The sequence below is a fragment of the Balaenoptera borealis genome, assembly GCF_965194805.1.
Source record: "Balaenoptera borealis genome assembly, chromosome: 14".
Taxonomy (NCBI): domain Eukaryota; kingdom Metazoa; phylum Chordata; class Mammalia; order Artiodactyla; family Balaenopteridae; genus Balaenoptera; species Balaenoptera borealis.
Window position 1 is genome coordinate 82,986,039 of NC_138875.1, and position 17,961 is coordinate 83,003,999.

The 17,961-nt window shown below is 48.1% G+C and overlaps 1 protein-coding gene across 3 annotated transcripts in view; it reads left to right on the forward strand.

Moving 5' to 3' along the window:
- Positions 1 to 8,608: 8,608 nt before the first annotated feature.
- The window catches only part of HVCN1 (hydrogen voltage gated channel 1), a 29,833-nt gene continuing 20,480 nt past the window's right edge, over positions 8,609 to 17,961 (forward strand). The window contains exons 1-3 of one of the 3 annotated variants that reach the window (XM_082356009.1): positions 8,609 to 8,680; positions 9,221 to 9,302; positions 13,533 to 13,572. In XM_082356009.1, coding sequence (XP_082212135.1) covers positions 13,552 to 13,572 — 21 coding nt within the window. In that variant the 5' untranslated portion in view covers positions 8,609 to 8,680; positions 9,221 to 9,302; positions 13,533 to 13,551. Of the gene's footprint in view, positions 8,681 to 8,792; positions 9,186 to 9,220; positions 9,303 to 13,532; positions 13,573 to 17,961 lie in introns of those variants that run through there. The other 2 variants (XM_082356010.1, XM_082356008.1) reach the window with 2 other exon arrangements.

Below are 17,961 nucleotides of genomic sequence, written 5' to 3' on the forward strand. Positions count from 1 at the left end.
GCCCATGCTCCTCAACAAGAGAAGCCACCGCAATGAGAAGCCCGCGCACCGCAACAAAGAAGAGTAGCCCCCGCTCGCCGCAACTAGAGAAAGCCTGTGCGCAGCAACGAAGACCCAGCACAGCCAAAATTCCATTTAAAATAAATAAATTTATTAAAAAAAAAAAAAAGAAAAAAGAAATTAGGGGATGGCTGACATTACCAGGAGGCGGGGGACGATGCCGAGCAGGGAAACACTAAAGAGGGCCACCACGCTTTCTAAGGGAGAAGCCTGACTAGAAATAGGCCCAAATACAACGAGCTGTCTCACAGGTAATGAGCTCCCCGTTGCTGGAGATAGTCCGGCTGTGACCAGGGTGCACTTTATAAGACGCTACCCCGAGAAATGATTTTCTTTCCTCTAGACCTCGGCTCTTAACAAGGTCCTTCTTTCCCCTTTTCCCAACCGAGAAGACCCAGCTTAAATACCACTTCCCCCGAGAGGCCTCCTCCCCGCAGCTGCCCTGTGGCTCTGCTTTCCTCTGTGTGACTGTAACCACAGCTCCCGTGGACAGTGAGGTCATGTCCTGCCTCGCCACTTCATGGCTGGGTGACCTTGGACAAGTGACTTCGCCTGTCTGAGCCTTGTTTTTCTCATCTGTAGAATTACTGGCCGTTTCCCAAAGATCTCTCTCCACTTCTTCAACAACCATAGACTTTTTAGCTGGGCACAAGGTGCCCTGAATAAAGACTGCAGTTCCCATGTTCCCTTGCAGCTGGGTGTCCTGGGACCAAGGGCTCCCCATGGGGTGGGAGCAGTGCTGTGAAGCCGCTCTGAAGAGATGGCTGCAGACCCCGCCCTGATGTGAGCTGTCTGTCTCTCTCCCATTGGCTCCATTTGGGTCACGTGCCCACCTCTCAGCTAGAAGAGGGGGACACCTTGAACAGTTCCATCAGACTGGACCCAACAGGTGAGTCAGTTCCCTTAACAGGAATGGATGCTAGCAGCGGCCAAAACCCAACAAGTGTCCAAGTGTGGACAAGCGCTGGATGTTCTTGGCAATAAGTAACAGAGATCCTCACCCAAACAATAGTGAAATGTATCATCTCTCAAAAGCAGAATTAGGCAAGTGGCTGTGGGCTGAGTAGATCGGTGACTCGGCAGCGTCATCAGGGGCCTGGGTGCTTTCCGCCCCCCGCTCTGCCCTCCTCAAGCGGGGAGCAGGAGTGCACTCCAGGCATTAGGTCCAGACCTGGACCAGAGGAAGGACAAAGGCAGCAGGCTCCGGCGACGCTCCTGGAAAGAGCAAGCTTCCCCTCAGGTCTCACTGGCCAGAGCATTGGGTCATATGCCCTTTCCTGAAACAGATACTGGCAAGGAGGGATGGCATCACCCAGATTGGTCTAGACTGATCTCCTGGGTGGAGAGAAGTTGGGGAGTCAGTCTACCTCTGGACTAATGTGGGACCCATCCATCAGGTTGGACCTTCTCCAGCTGGCCAGGAGGGCCGAACCACATGGGCGAGAGTAGTTTCCATGAGTAACCAGCAGGTGGAACAAAGCGGTGCTGCTAAATCTTTTAGTTTGAGGTTCTGCTCACCACAGTGAGAGTCAGAAAATATTTATAGTGCCTTCTGTCCTCTTCTTCCGGGTGTAAAAGTGTCACCCACTTCGACAGGAAAGATTCCAGAGAACTGGAAAACCTGACCCCTGAACACAGGCACCCACTGCTCCTGGCACAGATGGAGGAGGAGTCCACTGAGAATCCTATGTTTGGGGCACGGTTCGTGCCCCACCTCTGCCTCTTACCAGCTGTGTGGCCTTGTAACTCACAGTCTTCTCTGCGAAGATGCTTAGTACGTCTTCGCCTGACATACAGTAAGAGCTGAATAAACGCAGCTTCCTACATTCCAGGTTCCGTGCTAGGCCAGGGGGACTCCGGCGTGGGCCCTACCAGCCCTCCCACTTCTGCCCTGTTTCTCTGCTCCTTTTTGTGAGCGCTCATTCTTCCTTGAGTGGTTTCTGTGCCTTCCCTCCACGTCCCTCCCTCTCTGCACTCTTCAGCCCACTCCTATCAGCATCTGACACCATTCACTCCTCCATCCTCCACACACTCTCCTCTTGTCCCCAGGATCCTACACACTCTGGGTTTTTCCTTCTACCTCCCGGTTACTCTGTCTCCCTTGCAGCCTCTTCCTCACCTGATCCATCTCTAGCTCAGTCCTGGGCCACTTTGTCTACACTCGGGAGGGGGAAATCTCAGCCTGGTCCATGGTTTTCAACACCTGCTGTGTGCCCATGACCCCCTAAAAGGAAAACTCCATGTTTTTCTCTCTACTCAGTACTTTCATTTCAACAAATGTGTGGGGTTTGCACACTAAGCAATTCTGACACTAACTGCCTGGAGTTAGCACAGACCCCACAGGTTAAGGGCCCCAGCCCCATACGCCTTCCCCTCTCTCGCCCTCCACCCTTCAGACAACAGTTGCAAGTCCAGGTTGTCACCTGTGCTTCTTACCACCTATAAATCAGAGGTTCCTCTGATCCCCTCCTCAATCAATAATTTGCTAGAATCGCTCATAGGACTGTAGAAAATGGTTTACTCCAAATTAGGGTTTACCATAAATGGATACAACTCAGGAACAGCCAGATGGAAGAGATGCATAGGGCAAGGTATTGGATGATGGAACACACAGCTTCCATGCCCTCTCCAGGCACACCACCCTCCCAGCACCTCCACAGGTTCACCAACCTGGAAGCTCTTCGAACCCCTTCAGTTAGGATTTTTAATGGAGGCTTCATTATGTAGGGTGTAATTGACTAAATCATTGGTCTCCTTGCCAGTATCTAGACCAATCTGGGTGATGCCATCCTTCCTTGCCAGTGATTAACTCAGCCTCCAGCCCCTCTCCCCTCCTCAAGAGAGGTGGGGGACTAAAAGTTGCAACCATCTAACCCCTTAGCTGGTTCCCCTGGCAACCAGCCCCCCATCCTTGGGGGCTTTCCAAAGTCACTTCATCAATATAAACTCAGGTGTGGTTCAAAGGGGCTCGTTTTGAATAGCAAGAGATGGTCCTTTAAACTTAATTACTAGAGCATCTCAGGAGCTGGGGACAAAACCAAATATAAGAAAAGATGCTCCTGGGACTTCCCTGGTGGTCCAGTGGTTGACTCCGCGCTTCCACTGCAGGGGGCACGGGTTGGATCCCTGGTCGGGGAAGTTGCATGTGCCACGTGGTGTGGCCAAGAAGAAAAAAAAAAAATTTTTTTTTAAAGAAAGAAAAGATGCTCCTATTACTCTTATCACTTAGGAAATTACAAGTTTTAGGAGCTCTGGCCAGGATCCCAGGGACAAAACCCAAAATATATAGTTCTTCTATCACAAAATCACACCCTAAATCTCTGACTCAAATCCTACTGCCCTCATGACACTGCCACTTTAACAATTCAAACCAAACATTATCAAAACCAACTAGGACGTCCCTTTACCTGTTCCCCTCCCAGCCTTCTCCATCTCAGTGATGGCACCACTGTGCACTCAAGGGCTCCAGCCTCTTCCTCACCCTCCACGTCCAATCCCTCAGTTTCTCATCTGTTCAATATCCCAAATGGATCCCGAACCCATGCCCTTTTTCCTTCCCTCTTCTCAACATTCTAGTTCAAGCCATCATTATCTCTCACCTGTACTTCCTTTTTTTGCCTTCTCTATAATCCAGTCCCCACCCAGCAAGCAGAGTTACCTTTGTAAAATCAAACTATGTCAGTGGATGAAAGGGTAAACAAATGTGGTCTGTCCATACAGTGGAATAGTCAGCCATAAAAGGAAGGAAGTATTGACACGTGCTACAACATGGATGAACCTCAAAAATATGCTGAGTGAAATAAGCCAGACACAAAAGATCACATATTATATGATTCCGTTTATATGAAATGTCTGAAATAGGCAAATCCATAGAGACAGAAAGCAGATCAGTGGGTGCTTTAGGGCTGGAGGTAGGCAGGAATGGGGAGTAATTGCTTAATGGGTACAGGGTTTCTTTTTGAGATGATGAAAAAGTTCTTAAATTGAATAGTGGTGAAGCTTGCACAACATTATAAATATACTAAATGCCACTGATTGTACACTTTCTAATGGTTAAAATGTTACGTATATTTAACTACAATAAAAATAGATATATATCAAACTGTGACTCTCCCCCTGCTTAGAACTGGCATCGCTTCTTGTACTTTGAACTCCAGCCTTCCCTTTGGCCTCTGCCTTCCTCTCTGACCTTACTTCTCACCACTGTCTTTCCCTCCTACCGTGTTTCAGTAATTCTGGCCACCTTTGGTTTCTCATCAGGCCAAGCTCATGCTCACCTCAGGCCCTTTGCACCTACTGTTCCCTCCACTTAGAAGGTTTTCCCCTCTCTTCATGGTCAGCTCTATATCAGCTTTCAGTATTAATTTAAATGTCACAGAGAGGCCTTTCCCAACTGTCCTACCTTGGTGGGGCCTCATCTCTATCCCCACCACTATTATTCTTTGTGTCTTCCTCTAAAGAGTAAGTTCGATGAGAGGAGGTGGAACCTGTCTCATTCACCTCTGTATTCTGTGTCTAGCACATAGCTGACACTCAGAAATTATTTACTAAATTAATGAAAGATCACGCAGCTAGCAAGGGAAGGGATGGAGGCAGGATTTTAACCCAAGTCTCTTGGATGCCAACTCCTATGTTCTTACTACCCTTTCATGTGATTCTGAACTATGAAGCAGAAGTTTGAGCCAAGTATCAGAGAAGGGGGTCAGAGATAGCCATGACCTTTTAATGTAGCTACATTATCTTATGTAGGTACCTACACCTATCATACATAGGTATCCTTGTGTGGCTGTCACTGGTATAGATGAATCATACCTGCTGGAAAAGGAGTCTCTTGACCCAGGCGGTAGATGTAACTCTGGGAAATCCAAACAGAGCCCTTGCCCCTGGCCCTGGCTGAGATCGCATCGACTTCTCTTTCCTCCTTTCCATTTTCGTACATTTTCCTAGAGCCTGGCTTTTCCCCGATGAAGGGAAGTGGTCAACTGCAACAGCTGAAACACTGTCCTGAAGGAACCAAAACCAGCAGAGATAGCCCTCTCTCTTCCTACTGGGTAAAACCAGAACTGGCACTGTCTTGGCTCTTCAGGGGCGCAAGCAGCCTAGACCCAAAGCTTAGAGCTTCCCAAAATGCTCCATGAACATCAAAAGGCAGGACACCCAGAAAGCTCCTGGGACAATGACTGACACATACTTGAGCAAGCTGGGCTTACTGCTTGATAAGAAATGTGAAGGATGGGCGGTGGGGCAGGGACTGCCTTGTGAAAGAGAACTGTGTCAGCATCGCCCAAACCAGAAAACACGGCCTTCATTTAAAGCAGGAGTTTCTAATCTCTTTTGTAACATGGGTCCTCCTCTCAGGGTAATGTTTTTAAATGCATAAAAGAAAACGCATCATTTTACAAAAGACCCCAGTTATCTTGAAATGCAGTTATTTTTCTAATTGTGATAAAGCAATATATGAAATTCTTTGTTAACACATTAAACTATAAGAACTAAGAACTAGTTTAATAACTACTGTAATTTTGAAGTAGTGGTGAGTATAAGTTATATTTTGAGATATCTACAAATACTATATTGTAACTTGGAAACATCTGTGATTTTGATTGACTACAAAATCATGGGTGCTGCTAATACAACTGTGGTTTGTTACCTACATTCATAACTGAAGGAAGTACTAAATTTAAGTTAGAGGTTAATGCAAATTAAGATGTAATTTTTTTCCCATCCAAGTTTGTGGACCTCTTGGATTCTTTCTGTGGACCGCAGGTGACTCTGCCCTAAGGACTGTTGGCCTCACCTCCTCAACTTTTTAAATAGGAGCTCTCTGAGAACAGGTGCTCCGTCATCTCATATTAAGTATCTAGAAAAGGCCTGCCATGCAGTTGGTATCCAGTGCCAGTCTGTTGAGTCTCTTGGATTTTCTAGGTAGACAATCACATTGATTGCAAATATTAGCTTTTCTCTTTTCAATCTTTATACCTCATGTTTCTTGTCCTATTGCATTAGCTGGGATCTTCAGTACAATGCTGAAGAGAAGCAGTGATGGTGGGCACCCTTACTGTATTATGCTCAGTACTCATTTGTTAATTTATGCTGTTGCATAATTACATAATGGAATGTAAAGCACCTGCTGTGCCAGACTCTCTGCTAAAGATGTTAACACAACTGAGATGTTTTCCTGTCCACTGAGAAGACTAAGTAGTAGAGGGATTCCAGTGAAGATAGCAGTATTGAGAACATTACCAAATTCTCCAGACTTGCTGACCAGCTCCCTCAGGATCCTGATTCCTAAAAAAGTATGGAAATAGGTCCCTGCTGGTGGCCCCAGCCTCCAGGGCATAGGTAAGGTTGGCAGCTGCAGGCTTTCCTGGGAACACTGCAGTGTAGGTCAACGACGAAGCGCATGGGAAGAATAATGAGTGGCGCCTCCAGCAGGGGTCAGCCAGAAGGTCAGGCCAGGGGCAGTGTCTGAGCCTTTCCTTGATAGGGCCTGTTGAGATCACCAGCTGTCTGTACTAAGTTTAAAACTACAGGCAGGACTAGTTGTTAAAACCAACAGAAAGAGGATTGCAGCTTTGAGGTGGGAGTTAGGCGAAGGAATACCTGAACCTGTTCCCTCACTCTCTTCCCTTCCCCAGCCCTCAGGGAGTGAACGCAGGGGAGGGCTGGGAAGAACAGTCCACACTCCTCTACTCTGTCTAGCTGGCCCTGGGGGCGGGAAGGGAGTTTCTAATAAAATATAAAGTGGAAGTTTAGAATGGACCAGACTATGCCTTAGGGACCAGAATGGGACTGTTGTAATAACAAAACGTGATTGAGGAAGTCAGATCAGACATGTTTTAAGAAAGCCCCCTACCCAGCAGGAGGTGGGAGACAGGATTGGGAGGAGCAGACTCAATAGAAGCTAATGGAAACAGTATCTCTGTGATAGGCAGAATACTGGGCCCCCAGAGATATTCAAGTCTGAATCCTCAGAACCTATGAATATGCTACTTCACATGGCAAAAGGACATTGTACATGTGATTAGGTCAAGGATCTTGAGATGGGGAGATTATCCTGGATTGTTCAGGTGGGCCCAATATAATCACAAGGGTCCTTTTGAAAGAGGGAGGGAGGGGCTTCCCTTGTGGCACAGTGGTTAAGAATCTGCCTGCCAATGCAGGGAACACGGGTTTGAGCCCTGGTTCAGGAAGATCCCACATGCCGGGGAGCAACTAAGCCCGTGCGCCACAACTACTGAGCCTACACTCTAGAGTCCGTGAGCCACAACTGCTGAGCCCGTGTGCCACAACTACTGAAGCCCACGCGCCTAGAGCCCGTGCTCCGCAACAAGAGCCAGAAGGGACACAGCCAAGCTAACACCTTGATTTTAGCCCTTTGAGAACCCCCTGGACTTTTGACCTCCAGTGCTTTGTTGTTTTAAGTGTTATTTTATTTTTTTAAGCAAGAAGATTTTTTTTTAAATTTTATTTATTTATTTATTTATGGATGTGTTGGGTCTTCGTTTCTGTGCGAGGGCTTTCTCTAGTTGTGGCAAGTGGGGCCACTCTTCATCGCAGTGCACGGGCCTCTCACTATCGCGGCCTCTCTTGTTGCGGAGCACAGGCTCCAGACGTGCAGGCTCAGCAATTGTGGCTCACGGGCCTAGTTGCTCCGCGGCATGTGGGATCTTCCCAGACCAGGGCTCGAACCCGTGTCCCCTGCAGTGGCAGGCAGACTCTCAACCACTGCGCCACCAGGGAAGCCCCTAAGTGTTATTTTTGTGCTGTGTTAGGCGACTAGGTTTGTGGTAACCTGGTACAGCAGCCACAGAAAACTAGTACAGCTCCAAGGAGTTGAGACTCCCCCCCGCCCCTGCCCGCCAACCTAACCAGAAGAAGCAGGGAGGTGTGTAAAAGATAGATGGCTTCTGCCCTTGGAAGTTTGGGACAAGTGGTCTTTTGGGGAAGACGGAAGCTAACGGAAGAACTGAGACCAGTGCGAACAGTGCCAGAAATAAGGTAAGGACAGAGCGCTGGGGAAGCCTGGGTGAGGGAGGGCCTGCAGGGGAGGGGCGGGGAAGCTGGGGAAGGGGAGCACTCGTCGGACTGAGCAAGGGTGTGCTCTGCCTCGAGGCCGGAAGGCTCCACCCTCGTGCCAATACCAGCCCAGCTGCAGGGCACCTCCTCTTCACCTCCAGCCTCACCTCCCCCCCCCATTCTAGGGGCGTCCTGACAGCTTCGAGGTTGGCCACCCCCTTAGGGCATTCTGCCCACCCTCCACCCCCTGCCTGCAGATACTGTGCAGGGGACACTCAGGGCCCCCCTTAAGTAACCAGGAGTTGGCAGGGGGTAGGGGGAGCGAGCCGGAGCCAGCCCTGCTTCCCTGAGTGTGTGTGGTGGGGAGGCGGGTGGACCCGCTGCCAAGACATCCCGTTGGAGGAAGGAAGTGGTTCCCTCCTCCCACCCCTTCCCTTAGGGTCGCCTGGGCCAGGATTCTCCTGATTCGTGATTGGCTCCCACGGGCGGGACCTTCGTCCATCTGCGGGATTGCAGGAGGCCCAGGTCAGGCTCGGGCCTGCGGAGCGGGAGGGGGCCGGGTGGGGGGAAGCCAGAGAGCAACAGGGAGACCGACAGACAGGCAAGAACGAGGGCAACGGGACGGACGCGGGCCAGAGCCTGAGACCGGCAGCTGACTGAGTTAGAGGGCGGGCGGCGGGCGGGAGGGGGCGGGAGGGGGCGGGCGGGACGGCTGGGCAGGCGCCGAGCTCGCAGTTGCTGCGGTGGCCGCCGGCGGGCCGGGCGCAGGGTAAGTGCTCCAGCGCCCGCCCGGGGCGCGCTGCCCTTCTCCGAGCCCTCCCAGCCCGAGCCTGCCAGGGACCCCCGCGAGATCCCAGGAGGCCCCGGTTTGCCCTGGGTTCTAGCGTTTCCCAGCTTGGGGGAACGCGGGCAGGCAGTGATAACTCAGGGATCCCTGCCTGGCCCACAGATTCTAGAATCCAGTGGAGGAGAGGAGGGCAGGAGACAGCACGCACATCTCCCCTTGAAAACGGAAGTGTTGATAAGAACTACCCTTTTGTATGGAGTGCTTACATGGGCCAGGTGCCTTCACTTCATCACATGCCGTGTAGCAGCAGCAGCAACAGGTGAGGTAGGTACCATCCTTGTCTCCCTCTTCCAGGTGAAGACATCAAGACTCAAAGAGGCCAAGCCACTCGCCGGGGGTCACACAGCCCAAAGAGGCAGAGCCAGAACTCACCCAGGTCGGTGTGAACCCCTGAGTCCTCTTACTCATCATGCCTGCCCTGCCCTGTCCTGCACCCCTAGGGAGACGGCAGGGGGAAACCAGTGCTGGGAATAGTGGAGGAGGCCGAGATGAGCCAGCCTGCTCATCCCTGCAGGAAGAACCTCCACGGCAACAAATCCTTCGCCTGGGTAGGGGGTGCCAAGGAACAAGAACAGTGGGTTGGCGCCAGGTTAAACTCCAGGACAGAGAGGAGAGAGCGGTGCAGCCCCTGTCCAGGAACTCCTGGGCCTGTACCAGCGCTCCCACTGGGCACAGGGGGGCTCTTGCAGGCTTAGCCATGGGACTTCAGTTCTCCGTGCCTCAATTTCCTTGTCTGTTTCCTTTGCTTATCCTTAGCCTCGGGGTTAAGCGTGCTACGTGCCTCAGAGGATTGTCGAGAAGATTAAATGAGATGGTTGGTGTGAAGGCTTAGCCTAGTGCGTGACTCAAGCTGTGCCCCCCTCCACCATCCCCACCCATCTGAAAGCACTTCTCTGTCCTTCACCCTCAAGTCAGAGCTATCTGAGATCAGCGGTATTTACTGCAGCCCCGCCGCAGCTGGAAGCTTCTTGAGTAAGACCAAGGCTGGGGGCTGCAACTCCTCCCTCTCTGACTCCGAGGGCAAGGCTGGTAGGGGCAGGGTTTTGAAAATCTTTGGGGTGAGGCTTGCACAATTCCAGGACTGCCCTGTAGCCCCCAAGCCCTCCCCCACCACCAGTTTAGCAAGAAGGAGGAAGCCTAGCATATTCTTGCTCCAAAACCTGCTCCTCTCTTTGTCCCCCACATCTAGGCCAGCAGCAAGTGCGACCCCTCCACATATTCTGAATCTGGTCACTCCTCTGCATCCCCACCGCGACCCCCAGAGCCTCAGCACTGTCTGCTGAACTCTCTGCACAGTCAGGCCCTGATTGATTCCTGACTCTTCTCATGCCCCCATCCTCACTCCTTTGCCTGCTCACTACAGCCATACTGGCCTCCTCCTTCTTTCTTGGACATACTAAATTCTCTGCTCTCTCAGGGTCTGTGCACATGCCCTTCCTTCTCCCAGGAATTCTCTTTCTTGCCATCTTCTTGTGATGCACCTCCTTGCAATTCAGAGACGACCACAAAAGTCACCTACTCAGAAGCCTTACCTCACCACCCCAAGCCGCAGGAGCCACTCTTGCCTGCCCTTTATTGCATTACTGTTTTTCTTTCCGGAGCTTAGCCCTGGGTGATGTTACCTTGCTTATGTGTTTCCTGGCTAAAATGTCAGCCTACCAGAGCCCAGACCTTTTTCTTGTCTCTTCACTTTGGATTCCCCAGAACCCAGTGCCATGCCTTGCACAGAGTAAAAGTTCCGATAACTTTGTACAATTGCAGGCAGTGTGTGCAACCATCAGAGTTCTACTTCTCATTGCTTAATAGCCTTCTTTCTACATTTCTACATAGACCTCAGAATTGTCATTCCTCCCACTGCCTTCCTCAGCTTTTCCCTACAGTGGGGCTTATAGGCTGTTTCCAGGTTCTAACCCTAATATCCAACTTTGCTTTAAACACTGTGGTACAAAATGCACTTTTTTTTTTTTTTTTTTTGCTTTCAAATGATTTTTGAGTTACAGTTTCCAAACTGATGTGTTCAAGTCAAGGGTATGATCATCTTGAAGGCATATACCACTTATTACCAGGTGACTGTTTAGAAAAATTATCCCCAGCAATGTGTGCAAGTTTTCCTACAGCCCAAGCAGTGGCTTTTTTCTTTTTTGTTTTGTCTAGTTTAATGGGGAGGTTATGACAGGTTTAAATTTTCCGTTGCTTGAATTAGTGAATCTGGGTGTTTTTCTATGCATGCGCTAGTTCTGTTTCCTGTCCTGTGGAGGAAGGAAATCTCCAGGGCACCTTAATTTTTCCCTTCACCTTCACTTTTGGTGGTGGTTCCACTTGAGCCCACCTCGTGAGAGCAGGGTGAGGGCCCCCAGGGGCTGGAACAGGAACACACCCAGGTGAACGCTGCTGGTTGCAGAAGCTGCTCTGCCAGTCAACCAGCAAGAAACTGAGTCCCTTGTGCCCTAAGCATGGTACTGTGGGGAGAAAAAGAACTCTTTTTTTTCTTTAGGTCTTTGTGATCTTTTTTCAAAATGGTAATATTTTTTAAATTACAAAAATAACACATGATATATAAGGAACTGGAACTTTGGGAAGCTAATGTTGGTCACTAATGGGAACTACACACACTTCCTCAGGGGAATCCTGTGTGGTCATCCAAAGAGTGCACTTGCTCTAGAGCACACGGCGTAGAACGATCTCTGGGACACTGTGTTAGTCTCCTATGGCCGCTGTAACAAATGACCACACATCTGATGGCTTAAAACAACATAAATTTATTATCTTACAGTTCTAGGGGTCACACGCCCAAAATCAGTCTTGGTACGCCAAGATCAAGGTGTTGGCAGGGCTATATTGCTTCTGGAGGCTCTAGGAGAGATCTGTTTCCTTGCCTTTACCAGCTTCTAGAGGCTGCCCTTATTTTTTGGATCATGACCCCATCCCTCCATCTTCAAGACAGCATAACATCTTCAAATCTCACTCTGACTCCAATCCCTGCTTCTGTAGTCATATCTCCTATTCTTCTGATTCTCTTGCTCTACTTGTAAAGACCCTTCTGATTACACTGGGCCCACCTGGATAATCCCCCATCTTGGAGTCCTTAATTTCATCACACCTGCAAAGTCCCTTTTGCCGTTTTTATATGACCTATTCAGAGGTTCTGGGGATTAGGACTGACGGGGCTATCTTTCAGCCTCCCACACCCTAAAGGGAAATAAGCAAGGTTCAGAGCAGTGTGAGGGCTCACATTTGTTTAAGGGGAAAAAAAAAGAATAAATATGGCTGTGCTTGGAAAGACATAGAATACCTCCAAAGGCTATGTGGGAAACTGGTAGGAGAGGCTTTCTGGGAAGAACAGGAGTAGAAAGAAGACTTATTTGTCATAGTATCCTTTTGTATTTCAGCTTTTTACTACATATGTCACCTATGTTAAAAATAAGTTTTAAGAAGTAACACATAGTCATTGTAAAAGTTCAGACCTTCCAGAAGCCAAGAGAAAGAAAATACCCACCCCACCCTCAAATCACTCCCATTTTCTCCAGCAATAACCACTGTAAAGAGTCTGGCTGTATCCTTACAGACTTTTAAAAAATGCATATATCATTTTTTCACATAGATGGGATCATACTGTACACACTGTGCTATAATGTGATGGGGGGGCACCTGTTATATTACATCTTTCCTCATCCACACATGGAAATGTAACAGCACTGGAGTCTCCCACTCCCAGATGTACTGTAACTGACTCAACCAGACCCTCCCTCGTTGGTGGACATTTAGATTCTTTGCTGCTTTCCAGAGCAATCTCAGCACTAACATATGTCTGTCTGGTTCTTAATTGGAGTGAAATTCACATAACATAAAATTAAATTTTTTTAAATTAACTTTTAAAGTGAGCAATTCATTGTCATATAATACATTCCCGATGTGGTGCAACTACCACCTCTTTCTAGTTCCAGAACACTTTCGTCACCTCAAAAGGAAACTCTGTCCCCATTAGGCAGTCACTTCTCATTCCCCTCTCCCCGTAGTTCCTGGCCACCACCAGTCTGCTTTCTGTCTGTACAGATTTGCATATTCTGGATATTACACATCAATGGAACCAAGTACTGTGTGACATTTTGTGTCTGGCTTCTTTCACTTAGCATAATGTTTTAGAGGTTCATTCATGTTGTAGCATGTGTCAGCACTTCATATCTCTTTTATTTTTTATTGAGGTATGATTGACCTACAGTAGTTTCAGGTGTACAACATAGTGATTCGATATTTGTATATATTGCAAAAGTACTTCATTTCTTTTTATGGCTAGATAACATTCCATTGTATGGATATAACATCTTTTATTTATCCATTCATATGTTAATGGACATGGGTTGTTTCCATCTTTGGCTATGAATATTCGTGTACATGTATTTGTTTGAGTGCCTGTTTTCAATTCTTTTGGGTATATACTCAGGATGTACATCCTTCTCCGCATGCTTTGAGCTTTATTATTTACTATTTTCAGACACTGTTAACCTAAGCAAGTTAAAAATAATTTGTAAGGAAGTGTTGGAAAACACATACTAAGGCGAATGACAGTAGGATGACAGATCTGGACAAATGTTTTCTTATTTTCCAGATCCGGAGACGACAGGAAAATGGCCACCTGGGATGAAAAGGTAAATTAATTCTGGAAGACTAGCAGCGTTAAAGGACCTCCGAGCCTTGAGAAGATAATTCTGTTTGGTGTTTCTAACCGGATAGAGGAAAAACACGTGTTCAGGGTGCTTCTGCCATACCAAAGTGTTAAAAGTCACCGAGGTGAAAGCTGTAGAAGGAACCTCAAGATAGCCTGATAATCGGAAACAGACCATTCAAAACCCAGCTCTGCATTTTAATAGCCCTGTATCATTTGGTCACGCCCTTCACCTCCCCGAGCCTCAGTTTCCTTATCTGGAAAATGGGGAGAAGTTACTTAACCACTCCTGTTCCTGAAGGCTCACGGGGAGGAGTTGAGGAGGCAGTGGTCTCAGAATGCTAGGCCAATACTGAGCCCATAAGGACTTCTCCCAACTGCTTATTTTACAGATAGAGACATTTGGGCACAGAGAAGTAAAGCTACTTGCTCAAGATCACACAGGTAGGAAGTGGCAGAAATGAGATTTCAACCTAGCCTGACTCCAAAGTGAATGCTCTGCCTCCTGTACTGTGCGGCCATCCTGAGTAGGACTAACAAATTCTGTCCTTGATATCTGGGGTGCAGGCTTGTTGGATCTGGGGAGACATTAGTTGTGAAGGGTGGGGCAAGGTGAAGAGGAAGTGCTGGCTTCCATTTCAGCTGTTCACTTGGAGCTTCTGGGGGCCTGGACAGGTAGAGCTGTCAGGGCAGTGCCAGAAGCTCAGGGTAGCAGAAGAGTGATGGGGCAGAGTTGGAGAAGCAAGTGTGAGGGTTAGAGGACCATGGGATGATGATGATGATGATGATGGTGATGGTGATATTGCATTTTTTCAAATTGATGGCCCCTTTAATTGTAAGAGTATTTCTGATTTAAAGCTGTTTACAATGTGGGAGGAGGAAATGACCAATGGCACTTACAACATGCCACCAATTCTGATTTCAGAAATGTGGAAACGTGGGAAAATGTTCATCTTTGCATTAATGAAATATGGTGGCATTTCCAGCAGAGGGATGACAATCACCCTCTGTAGAGTTGTGTCAATTCCTGATAAGATATGGGAAGCTTAGTGTCTGCCACCCAGTAACAGGAGTTCCGTGAGTTCCAGTTATCATTAATACTCACAGAAAGGCAAATGGAACAGTTTCCTTCATTTATAGCTCCCTACTAGGCAAACCAAAAAAACAAGCGGAAACGCTCGATGGTGGTTATGCTGTGGTGTAACCGGCTCACTCCTACATCTCATGAGGGGCTGGATCAACCCACACGACTGCTGGAAAAAAACTTGACAGGGTGTATCAAGAGTCATGAAAATAGTCATAATCAAACCTGGTCATCTTACTTGCGGGAAAGGAAACAACCGATAAAAAGGAAAAAGTATAATTTACAGCACAATTTAGAAACACAAATTTATGTGTTTGTTAGCACGTAAGATGCCATTGATTGTAGATGCACCATTATTTTATGTGCTACGAAGTAGAAAAAGTGCCGCCATTTACTGTGATCTAATGTGACACAACACTGACACTGGTCAATTGTAAGACAGACTTCAGAAATGTTAATATGTAGAAAATGTGGCCTTAGAATTGGTGATAAAGGTGCTAAAAATGAACAGAAAATGCAATAATGAGCACTGACTCCTTGGTAAATTTCTTGGCCATTAAAAAGTCATAAGTCTGATGCATATAGGTAGTGGGGAAAAAATAAGATACAAAGTTGTCTGCAGTCTTCGATTATAATTATAAAAGACATAGAGAGTGAGATGGGTAGATAAGTAGATGATAAGTTTGGTGTGTTGGGATTATTAATTTATTTCTTTTTGCTCATGTTTTCACAATAGTAATACTGAAAGAAATAGATCTGGAGTAAAGGTCTGTTCATTGGGGTGAATGACAGCAGGTAAAGCTGGGGATTCCGGGTACCTCAGGGGGTCTGGCTGCATGGACAAGTCGCAAGGGTGGGGGTGAGGGCACAGAAACATCAGGGCAAGCAGAGGGTTGGAATGCAGAGTCAAGGACACACCTCGAGGGACTCCTGGGGGCAGGAGCCTGTCTGTCATCGCACAGAGGCCAAAAGAAGGGGTGGCCCCAGCGGCATTGCTGGGGAGCTGGGGAAATTGGACCAGGGCCACGTGTAGCAAATAAGCCTCTTACTGATTCAAAGAACAAGTTCCTTTTAATAATTTACCTTGTGAAGTTAATTATGTTTTTAAAAAATTGTTTTAATAGGATTGCTTTTAGGAGCTTTTTAATTGTCCAGCTCCTCTAATTTTGGAGAGGAAAACAGCTCTGTCACAGAAAAAACTGGTGGGGTTTTTAGCCATGGCTCAGACCTGATTTGCTGTAGCCAGCTCTGCCCAGAGGGGCCCCCAGCAGGCTGTGGACATCTGCCCTCCTGAGAGGCCCTCCCTGCCCCTTCCCACCTCTCTGAGCCTCCGTTTTCCTCTTCTGTAAAGTGAGAACAGTGAGGATTAAACAAGATAGTGCCTGGAAAGCACTTAGCAGGGTGCTGGCCTATAACAAACGTTTGAAACACAGGAGCTGTTGACGCCATCAAGAGGATAAAGTAGGTTTTCAGCCCATCAGCTGACCTAGTCCCCAGCTCAGATGACTGCATGTCACCAGCCACATCTGGGGAACCTGATTGGCAGGTGTGCTTAGAAATCCTTGTGGCCATTTGGCACATTTCTCACAAGGTGTTTGGAGGCACCAGGTTCATTTATGATGCTGGTTCTTGACCTTGGCTGTACATTAGAGATCCCAACACCCAGGCCACACCCAGACCAACTGAATCACAATCTTGGGGCCTGGGACCCAGGCACTGGGTTTTTTTTTTTAAAGCATCCAGGTGGTTCCAATATGCAGCCAGAGCTGAGAGCCATTGGTTAAACTGCAGCTGCCCTGGCCTCCTTCCAAGGACTGAGCCACAGTGGGGCAGGAGAGAGGGGAGCCCTGAATTCTTGTTTATCCCATCTTTTCCACGGCTGAAGCATCACTAAGATGTTGGGGGATGGGGTGGCCCAGATGACTCAGTTGTACTGGTGATAGGTCCTAATTTCTAGCTGGGTAACTATATATTTTTCTTTCTATGCTTTCATTTCTTTCTGTGCTTTTGTTAACACAAATAGCAGCCTAACTTATGCTTCTCAGTTAACATGGCTGATTCACAGACTTTGGGCAGGACTGCCACCTCTCTGACAATCATCCTCTCCCTCCCCCAGGGAAATAGACAGAGTACATCCCACCATACCCGTGTTTTTCAAACTCAACCCATTAGTGATTCCTGAAATCCATTAATGGGCTGCCATCAGCCTTTTAAGAAATAGAATAAAGTGGAAAACATAAGTCTCTCACATGTTAACTTTAGTGTTGGTTATAGAAGGTATATATGTCAATGTGTACTAAGTGGCAGGATATAAAATGTGTTTCTTATTGAGTAACACTGGGCTGAACTCCCCGCCCAGCATTGGCCTTCACCAGCTGTGAGCTGGGTCCAGGGCAGCATTCAGAGAGGTCGTGCAGGAGGGAGAGGGCTCTGGGCCAGGCAGCCTGGGTCAGAGTCTGAGCTCTGCTTCTCACTGGCTGTGTGACCTGGGGCAAGTTGCTTGGCCTCTCTGTTCTCAGTTTCCTCACCTGTAAATGAAGAGGATTCAGTCCCCACCTTGTCGAGTTGTTGCTGTATGTTACAAAGGGCTTTTGCACAGAGCTCAGAAAATGGCAGGTGCTCTGGGGATAGTTACAATCACTGCAGTTTCCACTACCTTAAATATTATTTCCCACATCGTCTCCACCCAGCCTCATGATCAACTTGCCAGGTCAACAGACTCTTCCATCAAGTCAGGAGGGTTTCTGACCCTACAGGAAATGGAGAGAAAAGTTGGAGAATACGTCTCTGGGGCACCTGGGCCACCAGTCAGGCTTCTCAGTCTACCAGCAGCACCACCCACCGCCCAAACTAGTCAGCCGTCATGGTGGTTATTTTCATGAAACCTCAAACTTCCTCCCCACCCTAGAGAAGGAAAAGCTGCTACGCTTATTTAAAGACTTCCCTGATTTTAAAAATAGGCATTCCTCGGAACATAAATCCCTGGGGACAGGGTAGGGGGAGGTGGCGGTAGAGTACGTGAGCTTCTGGGGTACATGAGTCCCCCAAGAGGAGATATTTGCTCGAGGGATTCATTCCACCCTCCAGGTATGTTTAGTGGGAGGGAACCTGTGGTCTTCCAGGCATGAAGAATACGGAGGATATGGCATGAGCAGAAACCCACCTACCCAGTCCCCTAATGGGGAGTGGGGGAGGAAACAGACTCTGTTACACAAACAGGTGGATCTGTCTCCACTGGGGAGGCATGTGGGCCATGCATGAATGCAATAGGGGAGGTACACGGTCAGC